Raw genomic sequence first — 17,187 nt, forward strand, 5'->3', positions numbered from 1 at the left:
CAGATCCTCTCAAGCCCTGTCAGGTTGCTGCACAGCTACTTTCAGGTCTCTCCAGAGATGTTAGATAGGGTTCAAGTCCGGGCTCTGGCTGGACCACTCAGAGGACATTCAGAGACTTGTCTCGAAGCCACTCCTGTGTTGTCTTGGCTGTGTGCTTAAGGTCGTTGTCCTTTTGGTAGGTTTAACCTTCACCCCAGTCTGAGGTCCTGAGCGCTCTGGAGCAGGTTTTCATAATGGATCCCTCCGTACTTTGCTCCATTCATCTTTGCCTAGATCCTGATTAGTCCCAGTCCCTACGCTTGGCATTCAGGCCAAAGAGTTCAATCTTGGTTTCATCAGACCAGAGAATCTTGTTTCTCATGGTCTGAGAGTCTTTAGGTGCCTTTTGGCAAACTCCAAGCGGGCTGTAATGTGCCTTTTACTGAGGAGTGGCTTCCGTCTGGCCACTCCACCATAAAGGCCTGATTGTTGGAGTGCTGCAGAGATGGGAGAACCTTCCAGAAGGACAACCATCTCCACAGAGGAACTCTAGAGCTCTGTCAGAGTGACAATCGGGTTCTTGTTCACCTCCCTGACCAAGGCCCTTCTCCTCCAATTGCTCAGTTTGGCTGGGCTTTGGCTGTTCCCAAACTTCTTCAATTTAAGAGTGATGGAGGCCACTGTGTTCTTGGGGACCTTCAATGCTACAGACATTTTTTGGTACCCTTCCCCAGATCTGTGCCTCGACACACAATCCTGTCTATGAGCTCTACAGACAATTGCTTCGACCTCATGGCTTGGTTTTTGCTCTGACATGCACCGTCAACTGTGGGACCTCATATAGACAGGAGTGTGCCTTTCCAAGTCAATTTACCACAGGTGGACTCCAATCAAGTTGTAGAAACATCTCAAGGATGATCAATGTTAACAGGATGCACCTGAGCTCAATTTCGAGTCTCATGTAAATAAGGTATTTCTGTTTTTTATTTTAACTATTTTATTATGGGGTATTGTGTGTAGATTGCTGAGGATTTTTTAAAATCCATTTTAGAATAAGTCTAACATAACAAAATATGGAAAAGTCAAGGGATCTGAATAATTTCGGAAGGCACGTTCCATAATCGATAAACCATACATATTAGTTACTCATACAGCACTAACTACTGAAGGTTGGGTTAGGATTGTGATAAGCCCTGAGTTTTTTCTGACCATATGAAAGTACCAGGAAAAACTTGAATATCAGGTTATGGAGTTATTGCTTATGATCCCACTGAGCAGCTGTGCTTCGTACCTGGATATGGGAATCTGAACCAGGGGGCCTGGCTTATGACATCCCCCTTCAGGTCTGTGCGAGCCAGGTAGCCGTACTGCTCCGGCTCGGAGGGCAGGACATTAGAGATGGTGAAGATGTAACAGATCAGCCATGACAGTGTGATGCCAAGGAGCACCTGAGGAAGAAGTCACACACAGTACTGTACATGCAAATATTACACCAGTCATTATCAGGACCAGGAGTGTTTCCAGACCACAGGAACTGACCAGGGAAAACTTTGGGCTATATAAGGTCCATAAGTGAACAATGAACAACTTTGAGTCTTTGGCCTCGATTCAATCAGCTCGAGCGTAGTGGATAGTTTTGCGTTGTTGGAGGTGTAACTGCAGTATGAGCTGACAAATCAGTGAGTGGCTGCTCGTGTGACACCAACCACTCCATTCCTTATTATCCCTACCGCGTTAGAAGTTCAAAACGGTGAAAGAGAGAGTAGGCTCTATCGATTATCCGAATTTATGACAGGCTAGTGCATGTTTTCATGTGAATTTGGATGGGGGAGGATTTATAGCCTATCAGTCTAATTGCGGTGTAGACAATAGAACATCACGCATTTGAGTGGTTGAACTTGTAGCGCAGCTTCATGAACTTCTTACATGGCTGCATGGGATTTGTCGGCTATAAAGTCGGGTGTAGTTTTTCATCCAATAGCAATGTCAAGCAGGGAGCCACATGTGGATTGACAGCTAACGCATTTCCACCTCCGACACCTCCAAAACAACCACTGTGCAGATGTCGGCTAGTGCGGTTCTGATAGAATCTAGTCCTTTATTTTCCAATGGACGTACAGGGAGAAGCTGGAAGATGTAGATCCTGGAGGTGTGGAGTTTCTTGGTCTTGTTGTATGTGGGGAATGGTACAGGGATGTGTCGGAGGTACTGGGAGAACAGGATGATCAGAGCAGTTGTCCTGTAGGAAAGAGAAAAACTCTGTTCACAAAGCAGAATGAGCCATCCAGTGGTGCATTTAGAATGGGTAAGATTTTTCTAGTATCCACTCAAAATCCGCTCTCAATCTGCTCTTTAGGTATTGTTTTCATTAGTCCACTGCTGATACAGTCCCAAAATGTAAAGTGTCACATCATCATGATGATGTGGAAAGTGACACTTTGCTTCTTGAAAGTCCATTATCTTGAAAACTTGACTGCTTACATGCAACAGTAGACTAATGAAAAAAAATATATATCATTTGAGAGTGGATTTTTCTTTAACTGGTTCTGACAGCTCATGAGGTCTCCTAAATACCTGTCGTCTAGGTGGGACTCTTATGACTAAAGAGGCTTCATGCATAGCTTTTTACCCATAAGAGTAAGAGTAAAATGTCTCTCTTCTCAGCACTTATGACAAATCTTCTACTCTGAGACTCTGTGGATATGGGCCCAGTTCAACAGTTGATAACTACAGGCTTGTGGGGAGTTTACACACATAGTGGAGATGCCCCAGTGGTTCCCTGCGCTCATTCCAGCCGAGTCATACAGGGACAGGCCAATCAGAGAGATGGTGGGTGCGATGGTAAGGGGGCCAATAAAACGCATGAAGAAACCGATGAGGCCAGAGAAACCCACCAGCACCTGGAACAAAGAGCCCACCATGATGGAGCCCTGCAGCTGTAGAGGAATACAAACACACCACATGAGCAAACACACATCAATAAACACGAGTAATAGTATTTAATCCTATTTCATGTGAAACACATTAATGTGTATACAATATGTAAACTCAGCAAAAAAAGAAACGTCCTCACTGTCAACTGCGTTTATTTTGTGTGTGTAAATATTTATATGAACATAAGATTCAACAACTGAGACATAAACTGAACAAGTTCCACAGACATGTGACTAACAGAAATTGAATGATGTGTCCATGAACAAAGAGGGGATCAAAATCAAAAGTAAGAGTCAGTATCTGGTGTGGCCACCAGCTGCATTAAGTACTGCAGTGCATCTCCTCCTCATTTTTGCAGTGCATCTCCTCCTCACCAGATTTGCCAGTTCTAGCTGTGAGATGTTACCCCACTCTTCCACCAAGGCACCTGCAAGTTCCCGAACATTTCTGGGGGGAATGGCCCTCCGATCCAACAGGTCCCAGACTTGCTCAATGGGATTGAGATCCGGGCTCTTCTCTGGCCATGGCAGAACACTAACATTCCTGTCTTGCAGGAAATCACGCACAGAACGAGCAGTATGGCTGGTGGCATTGTCATGCTGGAGGGTCATGTCAGGATGAGCCTGCAGGAATGGTACTACATGAGGGAGGAGGATGTCTTCCATTTAACGCACAGCGTTGAGATTGCCTGCAATGACAACAAGCTCAGTCCGATGATGCTGTGACACATGGACCCTCTACCTCCAAATCGATCCTTCTCCAGAGTACAGGCCTCGGTGAGACAAAACCGTGACTCGTCACTGAAGAGCACTTTTTGCCAGTCCGGTCTGGTCCAGCGACGGTGGGTTTGTGCCCAAAGGCAACGTTGTTTCCTGGTGATGTCTGGTGAAGAACAGGCCTACAAGTCCTCAGTCCAGCCTCTCTCAGCCTATTGTGGACAGTCTGAGCACTGATGGAGGGATTATGCGTTCCTGGTGTAACTCGGGCAATTGTTGTTGCCATCCTGTATCTGTCTCGCAGGTGTGATGTTCGGATGTACCGTTCCTGTGCAGGTGTTGTTACACGTGGTCTGCCACTGCGAGGATGATCAGCTCTCCGTCCTGTTTCCCTGTAGCGCTGTCTTAGGCATCTCACAGTACGGGCAATGCAATTTATTGCCCTGGCCACATCTGCAGTCGTCATGCCTCCTTGCAGCATGCCTAAGGCACATTCACGCAGATGAGCAGGGACCCTGGTCATCTTTCTTTTGGTGTTTTTCAGAGTCAGTAGAAAGGCCTCTTTAGTGTTTTCATACTTGTGTTTTCATACTTGTGACCTTAATTGCCTACCGTCTGTAAGCTGTTAACGACCGTTCCAGAGGTGCATGTTCATTCATTGTTTATGGTTCATTGAACAAGCATGAGAAACAATGTTTAAACCCTTTACAATGAAGATCTGCAAAGTTATTTGGATTTTTACTAATTATCTTTGAAAGACAGGGTCCTGAAAAAGGGATGTTTCTTTTTTTTGCTGAGTTTAGATACTGGTGTATCAAGGGTTATCAAAAAATTATCAAACTTGCTCTCTTTCTTTACATTGACAAATATAAAGTATCTCCTAAATGACAATCACATTACTAAAAGGCAGCAGATAACCGAAAAGTTGCTGGATCGAATCCCCAAGCTGACAAGGCAAAAATCTGTGATTCTGAACAAGGCAGTTAATCCACTGTTCCCTGGTAGGCCGTCATTGTGAATAAGAATTTCTTCTTGACTGACTTGACTAGTTAAAAACAAATCACCTCTCGCATGCGGCTCTGCCACACATCTATGTACTCAGGAGAGGTGGTGTTGACCAGGGAAGCGTTCTGGGTCCAGGCAGGGCATGTCCACTTTGGCATTGACAGCATAGCCATGGAGGGAGCTAGAAAGGCAAAGGTACCCCCCTGAACAATGGGCAGTCTGAGGGATAGAGAGAGATGGGAGATAGAGGGGAGAGTAAAGACAGATACCTGAAATCACAAATTGCAGAGATGAGATGTTCTGGCTTGAATCTTTAGACTGTTACATAAGGAATTCTTCCCCTTTATAGTATAATCAGAAGCCGACTTGTCTTGTGAAGTAGTAGTTGGAGGTTATGGTTGGACCAGAGATGAAACGGCAACACTGGCTCTTTTGTCATCTTCATGTTCTACACAGATCTGGGACTGGGTTGATGGTTGGCTTTTCTGAATAATGATTCATCAAGCATTTGCCTGCATGATTATGGATTCAGGTGACCTGTGCTCTGTGTGAGGTCTCTCAGCTTTTGCTCCATATACCTTACTATCACTTTGGGTCATCAGAATTGCTCCTATCCATAAAATAAGTGAGGAAACTTAAATACAGTACATAACCTTCAAATTAGTGGATTCAGCTATTTCAGTCACACCCGTTGCTGACAGGTGTATACAATCAAGCACACAGCCATACAATCTCCATAGACAAACACTGGCAGTAGAAAGGCCTTACTGAAGAGCTCTGTGACTTTCTCAGGATGTCACCTTTTTATCAAGTTAGTTTATCAAATTACTACCCTGGTCAACTGTAAGTGCTGTTATTTTGAAGTGGAAACATCTAGGAGCAACAACGGCTCAGCCGTGAAGTGGTAGGCCACACAAGCTCAAAGAATGGGAAAACCGAGTGCGGAAGTGTGTAGCGTGTAAAAATGTTATGTCTTCGGTTGCAACACTCACTAATGAGTTCCAAACTGCCTCTGGAAGCAACATCTGCACAATAACGGTTCATCGGGAGCTTCATGAAATGGGTTTCCATGGCCAAGCAGCCGCGCACACAAGCCGAAAGATTACCATGCGCAATGCCAAGCGTCAGCTGGAGTGGTGTAATGCTCGCCGCCATTGGTCTCTGGAGCAGTGGGAATGCGTTCTCTGGAGTGATGAATCACGCTTCACCATCTGACAGTCCAACGGACAAATCTGGGTTTGGCGGATACCAAGAGGACGCTACCTGCCTCAATGCATAGTGCTAACAGTAAAGTTTGTTGGAGGAAGAATAATGTTCTGGGGCTGTTTTTGTTCCAACTTCTAGTGGAACGCCTTCCCAGAAGAGTGGAGGCTATTATAGCAGCAAAGGTGGGACTAACTCCATATTTATGCCCATGGTTTTGTAATGAGATGTTCGACGAGCAGGTGTGCACATACTTTTGGTTATGTAGTGTACAATACATTCAGAAAGTATTCAGACGCCTTCCCTTTTTCCACATTTTGTTACGTTACAGCCTCATTCTAAAACAGATTAAATAAAACATGTTCATCAATCTACACACAATACCCCATAATGACAGAGTGAAAACAGGCTTTCAGAAATATTTGCACATAAAAAACAGAAATACCTTATTTACATAAGTATTCAGACCCTTTGCTATGAGAGTCAAAATTGAGCTCGGGTGCATCCTGTTTCCTTTGATCATCCTTGAGATGTTACTACAACTTGAATGGAGTCCACCTGTGGTAAATTCAATTGATTTGGAAAGGCACACTCCTGTCTACATAACAGATTGACAGTGCTTGTCAGAGCAAAAACCAAGGCATGAGGTTGAAGGAATTGTCCGTAGTGATCCAAGTAAGGATTGTGTAGAGGCACAGATCTGGTAGCAAAAAATATCTGCAGCATTAAAGAACCCCAAGAACACAGTGGCCTTTATAATTCTTAAATGGAAGAAGTTTGGAACCACCAAGACACTTCCTAGAGCTGGCCGCCTACCCAAACTGAGCAATCGGGGGAGAAGGGCCTTGGTCAGGAACCCGACGATCACTGACAGAGCTCAAGAGTTCCTCTGTGGAGATGGGAGAACTTTCCAGAAGGACAACCATCTCTAGCCAGACGGAAGCCACTCCTCAGTAAAAGGCACGACACCCTGCTTGGAGTTTGCCAACAGGCACCTAAAGGACTCTCAGACTATGAGAAACAAGAATCTGTGGTCTGATGAAACCAAGATTGAACTTTTTGGCCTGAATGCCAAGCATTACATCTGGAAGAAAACTTGCGCCATCTCTACGGTGAAGTATGGTGGTGGCAGCATCACACTTTGGGAATGTTATTCAGCGGCAGGGACTGGGAGACTAGTCAGGATCGAGGGAAAGATAGAGAGATCCTTGATGAAAACCTGCTCCAGAGTGCTCAGGATCTCAGACTGGGGCGAAGGTTCACCCTCCAACAGGACAACGACCAGAAGCACACAGCCAAGACAACGCAGGAGTGGTTTCGGGATAAGTCTCTGAATGTCCTTGAGTGGCCCAGCCAGAGCCCAAACTTGACTATCGAATATTTCTGTAGAGACCTGAAAATAGCTGTGTAGAGACTCTCCCCATCCAACCTGACAGAGCTTGAGAGGATCTGCAGAGAAGAATGGGAGAAACTCTTCAAAATACAGGTGTGCCAAGCTTGTAGCGTCATACCCAAGAAGACTCAAGGCTATAATCGCTGTCAAAGGTGCTTCAACAAAGTACTCAGTAAAGGGTCTGAATACTTATGTACATTTGATAGTTTTTTTTGTATACATTTGCTTGTATACATTTGCAAAACTTTCTAAAAACCTGTTTTTGTCTTGTCATTACGGTATATTGTGTGTAGATTGATGAGGGGGAAAAATCAATTTAATCAATTTTAGAATAAGGCTGTAATACTTTCCAAATGCACTGTATGGGTCGATCTTAAATTGTGGTGGCATTTGCATCCTCCTTCTTTTGCAACCATGAAACACACTGGAGTGGCTGCTCGTGGGGTTATTGAACATGAAGCCACACCCGTCTCACTCGCATTATAAATTCAGAATGAGAAAGTGTAGGTTATAGAGAATTATTGTGACACAAAAATAGAAAATCATTCAATTAAATAATGAGTAATTTATATATATATGTTTTTATTTATTTTACCTTTATTTAACTAGGCAAGTCAGTTAAGAACAAATTCTTATTTTCAATGACGGCCTAGGAACAGTGGGTTAACTGCCTGTTCAGGGGCAGAACAACAGATTTGTACCTTGTCAGCTCGGGGATTTGAACTTGCAACCTTTCGGTTACTAGTCCAACACTAGGCTACCCTGCCGACCCCATATTAGCCTAATCGAGGTGTAAATAAGGCTAGCCTACATTTCACATTCCATCGTTTTAACACAGTTCTACCTCCGACACTGCCAAAACATCTGCTATGCAGATATCGGCAAGCGCAGATCTGATATAATCTAAATTTGACGAAATATGTTAAGATTTGTTAAATATTTTCAACATTAGTGTACTGGTATATTGCGATCATCTTTGAATTCTGGGACTTTGTTTTGTCAATCTATGTGTAAATGATTTAAATCTCAGTTCCAAAATACTTCAATAATATCTCACAGCTGTAATGTGCTGACTGCTCAACCGACAGGATTTCCGGTTTCTAATTTTCCAAATCTGGAGTCAATCTGATTTGTGCTTCATGAGAATTATTTGTAAGTATTTTTAGCATTAGCATGCTAAAGTTACAGTGCGGGCATATTTCAAGCAGCAACTTATGTTATGGAGTGTATCTGATGTATGGTTTAGGAGGAGAAAATAATTGCAGATGATTTTGAGCATTACATACAGATGTAGGATCTTAATTTAAACCAGTTTGCTACAACAGGAAAATAGAGTGATCAAATTAAGAGTGATCAAATGAAGTGATCAAATCCTACATCTGTAAGTCTTTGTGGAGTGGAGTTACAAAGGGTTTAAATGGACATGTAAAATCAGATTTGCTTATTTATCAATAACTCAATCAATCCCTTAGTTTTGCTCAGACTAAATCAATCATCTTTGCTTGAGTTATTTGACCATGTCAGCTTTGCTGTGAACCCCTAAAAAGATGATAGAATGTTTGTTCCACTTTGACATTAGAGTACTTTGTGTAGATCGTTGAATTGTTGTGTTTATAATTGAATCCATGTTAATTCCACTTTGTATCACAAAAATGTGGAAAACCACTAATTACAAATAGTAACAAACGTTTTTGTTTATATTGAACAATTTATCAATGATAAAACATAATGCAAGTCCTTTATAGTGCAAAATATCATTTTTATGCATTGTTTAAAGTAGTTAGGGCAAGCAAATTGGCTTGTCCCAGTACTGACCCAGTAGAATTGTAGTGACATTTTGGGGATTTAGACATCTCTATTATTTTGAATGGTAGAAAGTAAAAAACGTATTTAGTATATTGCATAGATCAATAAAACAAAGAAGGCTACTACAATACATATTTGTTTGACAAATATAATATGTGTCCCTTAGTTTTATGTAATTGGTGTTAAGACTTTGAAAATCATTCATTACGGCGCAGTGGTCTAGGGCACTGCATTGCAGCGCTAGCTGTGCCACCAGAGATTCTGGGTTTGCACCCAGGCTCTGTCACAGCCGTCCGGGACCGGGAGACCCGTGGGGAGACGCACAATTGGCCTAGCGTCATCCGGGTTAGGGAGGGTTTGGCCGGTAGGGATATCCTTGTCTCATCGCGCACCAGCGACTCCTGTGGCGGGCCGGGCGCAGTGCACGCTAACCAGGGTCGCCAGGTGCACGGTGTTTCCTCCAACACATTGGTGCTGCTGGCTTCCGGGTTGGATGAGCGCTGTGTTAAGAAGCAGTGCGGCTTGGTTAGGTTGTGTATCGGAGAACGCATGACTTTCAACCTTCGTCTCTCCCGAGCCCGTACGGGAGTTGTAGTGATGAGACAAGATAGTAGCTACTAACAATTGGATACCACGAAATTGGGGAGAAAAGGGGGTAAAAAAAAAAGAAATAATTAAAAAGAAAGAAAATCACTCATTACAAGGATTTACCAGGACCTTGAGCATTCCCTGAAGTGGCAAGCGGTTATTGCGGGAGGGATCTATATTAAAGAAAATGATGAGCTAATCACACCTTTAGTATGTCATACATTTCAGGATTCCATTGATGATATGGGCTGTCTAAATTTAAAGTGTCATTGGTGTTACTCAATTTAAATTAAAGGAAATTGCATTGGGAGCTAAATGTATTCATGAAATCACATTAGGCCTCAGTTTAAGAAAAGCCTCAAATACCTCAAATGCGTCATTGGTGTTACCGTCGTTACTACTCCTACTGGTGGCACAGTGTTGATAATGGTCACAATTATTTCAAGTCATTAAGCTGCCTTATTAGTTGATTTAGAATGGGAGGATGTACATTTAAATTACAAATATAGAACATTAAGTACATGCTCTCTAAAATGCCACCAGAAATTAAGAACCGCCCATTCAGTATATTCTTGAAAGTGTATTATCAGATTATATCAGCTCATCATGGTCTGGATATAGATTACATAAATGACATAAAAACAACACAGTTAACCTAACCTACATTAAGCTTGACGACTACAGTGCCTTCAGAAAGTAGTCACACCCCTTGACTTTTTCAAAATGTTGTTGTGATACAAAGTGGGACTAACATGGATTTAATTGTAAAGAAAACAATTCAACGATCTACACAAAATACTCCAATGTCAAAGTGGAACAAACATTCTATCATCTTTGTTTAATGGAAACACTAATATATTTTGATTTCATTAGTATTAAACCCCTGAGTCAATACATACATTAGAATCACCTTTGGCAGCAATTACATCTGTGAGTCTTTCTGGGTAAATCTGTAAGAGTTCAGCAAATCTGGATTGTACAATATTTGCCCATTATTCTTAAAATTATTCAAGCTCTGTCAAGTTGGTTGTTGATGATTATTAGACAGTCATTTTCATGTCTTGCCAGAAATTTTCAAGCCGATTTAAGTCAAAACTGTAACTAGGCCACTCAGGAACATTAAATGTCATCTTGGTAAGTAACTCCAGTGTGTATTTGGTCATGCATTTTAGGTTATTATCTTGCTGAAAGGTGGATTTGTCTCCCAGTGTCTGTTGGAAGCAGACTGAACCAGGTTTTCCAATAGGACTTTGCATGTGCTTAGCTACAGTATATTCCTTTTCTTTTTATCCCCAAAAAGCTCCCTAGCCCTTGCCGATGACAAGCAAACTCATAACATGATGCAACCACAACCTTGCTTGAAAATATACTCTTCTTATTATAAAGAGTGGTACTCAGTGATGTGTTGTGTTGGATCTGCCCAAACATAATGCTTTGCCACATTTTTTGCAGTATTACTTTTTTTGTTGTTGCAGTTTTATTCTATACCAGTTTCCTTCTTTTCACGTCGACATGTAGGTTAGTATTGTGGAGTAACTACAATGTGGTTGAGCCATTCTCAGTTCTCCTATCACAGCCAGTTAACTCTGTAATTGTTTTAAAATCACCATTGGCCTCCTGCTGAAATCCCTGAGCGTTTTTTCGTCCTCTCCATTAACTGAGTTAGGAAGGACGGCTGTATCTTTGTAGTGACTAGGTGTATCGATACAGCATCCAAATTGCAATTAGTAACTTCACCATGCTCAAAGGGATATTCAAAGTCTGCTTTTGTATTACATTTTTACTCATCTACCAAAAGGTGACCTTCTTTGCAAGGCACATAGATGGGGGTAGTCATTCAAAAATCATGTTAAACACCATTATTGCACACAGAGTTAATCCATGCAATTTACGGTATTATCTGACTAGTCGAGCAAATCTTTACTCCCAAAGTTGTTTAGGCTTGCCATAACAAAGAGGTTGAATATTTATTCAGCTTTTCATTTTTTATAGAATTGTTCAAAAACAGAATTCCACTTTGACATTATGGGGTATTGTTTGTAGATCAATGGCACAAAATCTAAATGTAATCTATTTAAAATTCAGGCTGTAACAACAAAATAAGGAAAAGGTATAGGGGTGTGAATACTTTCTGAAGGCACTGTATACTTCACCACTCCTCCTGCATATGACCAAGCAAATCTCTTCTATTGACCCCATGCCAATTCAGGCTCAATGACCTGGAATTGTATGAGTGGGGGAGCTGAGCTCCAATACCAGTTCTTCAGTTAGAGATTCAGCTCGATGGCTTTAATTTCACAAAGACCCAGTGCCCAGTCGAGAATATGCTATGGTGTGAGGCTAATGCAGCACACTGACCTGAAAAACTGGCTCTGAATATCAACAGAGGCTTAGAAAGAAACGTGAGAGCTCATACTGTACAACCTAGCTAATCAGATGCTTCAGCAAAATCAATCTTTACAATAAACGATAGTCTACTGCTGGATCTCCTGGAAAGCATGACAACCAAATCAGATATTGTGTTTTGCCTTAAGTAAAATTCCAGGAAATTGCCATGGATTTTATTGTACTTTGTTTTGATTCCCACATGACGCCTCACCCTTTTGATGTCTGGCAATTCATGACTAGTATATTCCCTTATACAGTGTCATGGTTGGATGACTCCAACTTGATATTGCCCAGGATATCTTATCAAGGTCAATCTTTATTGACCAAATAAACAATAGACTCCCTTGTACCTTCTTCTCCCTGCTTTTGGCTCCATTTATGTTCACAGACACTCGGTTGCTGTTGAATAATTTGTCCAAAGCCATATCCAACCAACCACAGTTTCACTCACCTGATTCCGAAGGTGACCTGCAGCAGGGTGCACACGCCTGACACAAAGAAGATGGTGCTGATGAGGTGACCCTGGGTCAGGCCATCGTGCTGCAGACACAGACCCTGAGACAGGATCAGAGGGATGGCAATTATCCCCCCAAACGCTGTCAGTAAATGCTGAGGAGAGGGGGACATGGAGGTAAGAGAGGAAGAAGAGATGCACTCATGACGGTTACATCCACTGATACTGAGGCCAAGATGAGCAGATAAAATCACAGGTACAGGAACAGTACTTGCCATCAGCCTCAACAAAACTCACACAGTTGAATCTCTTAAGATCTCATTCTTGAGGCCCTCATGTGACTTTGTGATTTTATTTTTCATTTGCAGCCAAATTCATCCTCAAAAACTAGGTTAGTTTGACTGTTCATCCAATTGATTACATTGGCTGATCAAATCAATGGAATCCCAAGGAGGCCCAACCTCTCCAACCTCAACCAGTGAGAAGGGAACCCTGTGGCCTCCAATAAAACGGAGTAGGGATTGGATTTACCTGGATGCCCAGGATAATGCATAGGTACCAGGCTGGGACGTCTGTGACACAGTAGGCCAGCTTGTTCTTGTCATCCTCCTCAGAGAGTTTGGAGCCCTCTCCATCATTCTCCAGCTCACAGAAATGTCCATGAATCTACAGGACCGATAGCAAGGTCTCATTCATTAGGACAATGGAAAACATTTCATTCTGCAACGGAATAGGAAAATGTGCGTCTCTTATTGGCTAATCCAGGTAGTACCTCCCTGTTTCCGTGCATTTTCTTCTGTTTAATCCCAAATGGGCTGACTCACAGGCATAACATTACCCATACTACAGGAATAACCTAGAACAAAAGCGTAATATCACTCATAACTAGGGTTACAAAGTTATCAGTAATTAAGCAAAGTTAACGAAATCTTTAGTAATTCTGGTATTTCACCCATCGCTCAGCCCCGCCCCCCCTGGTTAATTATAATTCAAAAATGTAAAAAAAATACTCCCTCAACAGGCTCTACATTTCAGAAATCACAGTAGCAATTATTCCTGGTGCACTTAAATTATTTTTGGCATTTCAATATTTATTTTTTTGAAGAAAACTGTTTTTGCCCCGGCCTGGCTTTCATGTGATTTAAACATGAGCTTGTGCGAGGTGTCAGACTCAACAACAGTCGCTATCCATTGGAGCACTGCAATTGGTTGCCCACAATTCTGAGGTGGGGCATAGCGAAAGGTCAATTAGCAGGTAATCTATGGTAATTTTGGTTATTCATGCTTAAATTCAAGAGAAAATAGCCTAATTAATGAAAATAAACAATGGCAATGGCAAACTCTTGATTTGTTTCACTTGCCACAAGTTTGGCAGCAAAACATTTACAACAAAGACATATTGACTTCGTAAAATAAATAAAAGTGTGTAAAAAAAAAAAAAAAAAAAAGAATATCATGCTGAAACCCTCATATTAAACACCAATGGTATTCACTAAGTTGATGGTTTATATTTTGGATAATGTTTTCCAGCTTTGTCATTCTATTATTACATTTTGTATCATCTTATTTGATATATTTTACATGTGACAAGGTCACACAGAGGACTAGAGATAATTACAGACACGTGATAATCTGAAGTACCCAAAATGGCCACTAGATGTCTTGTGATAAATTAAATACAATCCTTGAAAGTTACCAAAATGCTGGAAGTTTACAGTAATATTCCCTCCGTTTGCAACCTTAACCATAACACAGGCATAATATCACCCATAACACAGGCATAATATCACCAATAACATAGGCATAATATTACCCATTACAAAGGCATAATATAACTCATAACACATGCAAAATATTACCCTTTACACAGGCATAATATCACCCATAACACAGGCATAATATTACCCATAACACAGGCATAACATTACCCATTACACAGGCATAATATAACTCATAACACAGGCATAATATTACCCATAACACAGGCATAACATTACCCATTACACAGGCATAATATAACTCATAACACAGGCATAATATTACCCATTACACAGGCATAATATCACCCATAACACATGCATAATATTACCCATAACACAGGCATAATATTACCCATAACACAGGTGTCACGACTCCGACCGAAGGTGGCTCCCCTCCCCGTTCGGGTGGCGCTCGGCGGTCGTCGTCGCCGGCCTACTAGCTGCCACTGATTATTTCCTCCCCCTCCCTTATGTGTTCATTGAGTGCACCTGTTTTGAATTATGTATAATTAGTGAGGCTTTATTTAGTCAGCCGGCCCGCCTGGTTCCTTGTGCGGGATTAATTATTGTGACCTTCTGTGTTGTGTAAACTTGTGCGCACGTCTGTGAGTTACGTGCTTTCCCATTTCGTGGGTCTTTTCTGGACAGTTTAAGTCCCCCTGTTTGGGGCGTTTGTTTTGTATTACGCCCTGTGTTTTCGTGGGGTTGGCTTATGTTCGCCGTTGTGGTGCATTAAAATAGCACTCCCCTGAACTCTCTGCTTCCTGCGCCTGACTTCTCACCCACTACACTCAGAATGTTACAGAATCCCGCACCCTGAGGAATGGAGTCAGCAGGAGCAACAGCCAATCCCCTCCCATCGATGGAGGAAAGGGTTCTACATCATACCACCGTTCTCCATCGGATCGGAACGGCTATGGATCAAGTGATGGAGAGAATGGACCGATGGGAGAGAAGTGGTCTCCTCTCTCCACCTTCGGCTCCCCCCCCTCAGGACCCCCCATCTCCCGACTCCAGCACCCTCCGTCTTACGCTCCCGAGGGTCTATGATGGAGCGGCGGCGGGGTGCCAGGGGTTCTTACTCCAGCTGGAACTGTACCTAGCCACCGTCAGACCCACTCCCTCGGGAGCGGAGAGGGTGAGTGTCCTCATCTCCTGTCTCACGGGTCGTGCTCTGGAGTGGGCGAACGCAGTCTGGAATGGCCCAGACTCAGCGAAGGAGCACTACCCAGAGTTTTCCCGCCGCTTCCGCGCAGTGTTTGACCACCCTCCAGATGGCCGAGCAGCGGGAGAGCGACTATTCCATCTCCGGCAGGAGAAGAGGAGCGCCCAGGATTACGCGTTGGAGTTCCGGACCTTGGCAGCAGGATCTGGGTGGAACGACAGGGCTCTTATCGACCACTACCGGTGTAGTCTCCGGGAGGACGTCCGCAGGGAGCTAGCGTGTCGGGACACCGCTCTTTCCCTGGATGAGCTAATTGACATGTCCATCCGACTGGACAATCTGCTGGCTGCCCGCGGGCGTTCGGAGAGGGTCCTGTGTGTTCCACCACCCAGCACCGCCACTCCCATTCCGATGGAGTTGGGAGGGACTCGGAGGAGGAGGCTCCCTCTGCACCAGCTGTGGTCGGAGAGGACACACGGCCGATCGGTGCTGGGGGGGTCCGTCTGGGAGTCGAGATGGCAGGCGGAACATTTCTCGATCACCCCAGGTGAGTCAGCACCAAACTCACCCAGAACCCCCTGTTGGTCACATGTTTGTCTTGATTTTTTTCCTTAAATTTTTCCCCTCTTCCCAGCATAGGGCGCTAGTCGATTCAGGCGCAGCTGGGAACTTTATGGATCGCGGACTCGCTACTAAATTAGGTGTTCCGCTTGTGCCGATAGATTCTCCCTTTCCCGTGCACTCCCTAGATAGCCGGCCATTAGGGTCAGGGGTGGTCAGGGAGACCACGGTTCCACTGGACATGGTAACGCAGGGGAATCATAGGGAGCGTATCAGTCTCTACATTATTGATGCGCCTGCGTTTCCAGTGGTGCTAGGGATTCCCTGGCTGGCCCGGCACAATCCTAAAATTTCGTGGAGACAGGGGGTTCTCCAGGGGTGGTCAGAGGAGTGTTCTGGAAGGTGTCTGGGAGTTTCCATCGGTGCCACGTCGGTGGAGAGTCCAGACCAGGGTCCCACGGTGTGCATTCCCCCCGAGTATGCCGATTTGGCAATCGCTTTCAGTAAAAAGAAGGCGACTAAATTACCACCACATCGACCGGGAAGGGATTGTGCGATAGATCTCCAGGTAGACGCTGCGCTTCCCAAGAGTCACGTGTACCCATTATCCCAGGAGGAGACGTTGGCTATGGAGACATATATCACGGAGTCTCTGGGACAGGGGTACATTCGGTCCTCCATCTCACCCGTCTCCTCGAGTTTCTTTTTTGTGAGGAAAAGGGAGGGAGGTTTGCGTCCGTGTATTGATTATAGAGGTCTAAATGCCATCACGGTGGGATTCAGCTACCCACTACCTCTCATTGCTACGGCAGTGGAATCATTTCAGGGAGCGCAGTTCTTCACAAAATTGGATCTCAGGAGCGCGTATAGCCTGGTGCGTATTCGGAAGGGAGACGAGTGGAAAACCGCATTTAGTACCACATCGGGCCATTATGAGTACTGCGTCATGCCGTATGGGTTAAAGAATGCTCCAGCCGTTTTTCAATCCTTTGTAGACGATATTCTCAGGGACCTGCACAGGCAGGGAGTAGTTGTTTATATCGATGATATTCTGATCTACTCAGCCACTCACGCCGCGCATGTGTCTCTGGTACGCAGGGTGCTTGGTAGACTGCTGCAGCATGACCTATACGTCAAGGCTGAGAAGTGTGTGTTCTCCAAACGAGCCGTCTCCTTTCTGGGTTATCGCATTTCCACCTCGGGGGTGGAGATGGAGGGTGACCGCAGTAAGGCCG

At 43.8% G+C, this 17,187-nt stretch overlaps 1 protein-coding gene across 1 annotated transcript in view; it reads right to left on the minus strand.

Annotated features, from left to right (window-relative positions):
* zgc:110789 (Xan_ur_permease domain-containing protein) overlaps positions 1 to 17,187 on the minus strand; it is a 39,041-nt gene that overhangs the window by 4,383 nt on the left and 17,471 nt on the right. The window contains exons 4-9 of the mRNA XM_036977920.1: positions 12,998 to 13,132; positions 12,464 to 12,621; positions 4,694 to 4,853; positions 2,734 to 2,915; positions 2,098 to 2,218; positions 1,271 to 1,427 (exon numbers count right to left, since the gene is read on the minus strand). Coding sequence (XP_036833815.1) covers positions 1,271 to 1,427; positions 2,098 to 2,218; positions 2,734 to 2,915; positions 4,694 to 4,853; positions 12,464 to 12,621; positions 12,998 to 13,132 — 913 coding nt within the window. The remainder of the gene's footprint in view (positions 1 to 1,270; positions 1,428 to 2,097; positions 2,219 to 2,733; positions 2,916 to 4,693; positions 4,854 to 12,463; positions 12,622 to 12,997; positions 13,133 to 17,187) is intronic.

The sequence above is a fragment of the Oncorhynchus mykiss genome, chromosome 1 (assembly GCF_013265735.2).
Source record: "Oncorhynchus mykiss isolate Arlee chromosome 1, USDA_OmykA_1.1, whole genome shotgun sequence".
In the NCBI taxonomy this organism is placed as follows: domain Eukaryota; kingdom Metazoa; phylum Chordata; class Actinopteri; order Salmoniformes; family Salmonidae; genus Oncorhynchus; species Oncorhynchus mykiss.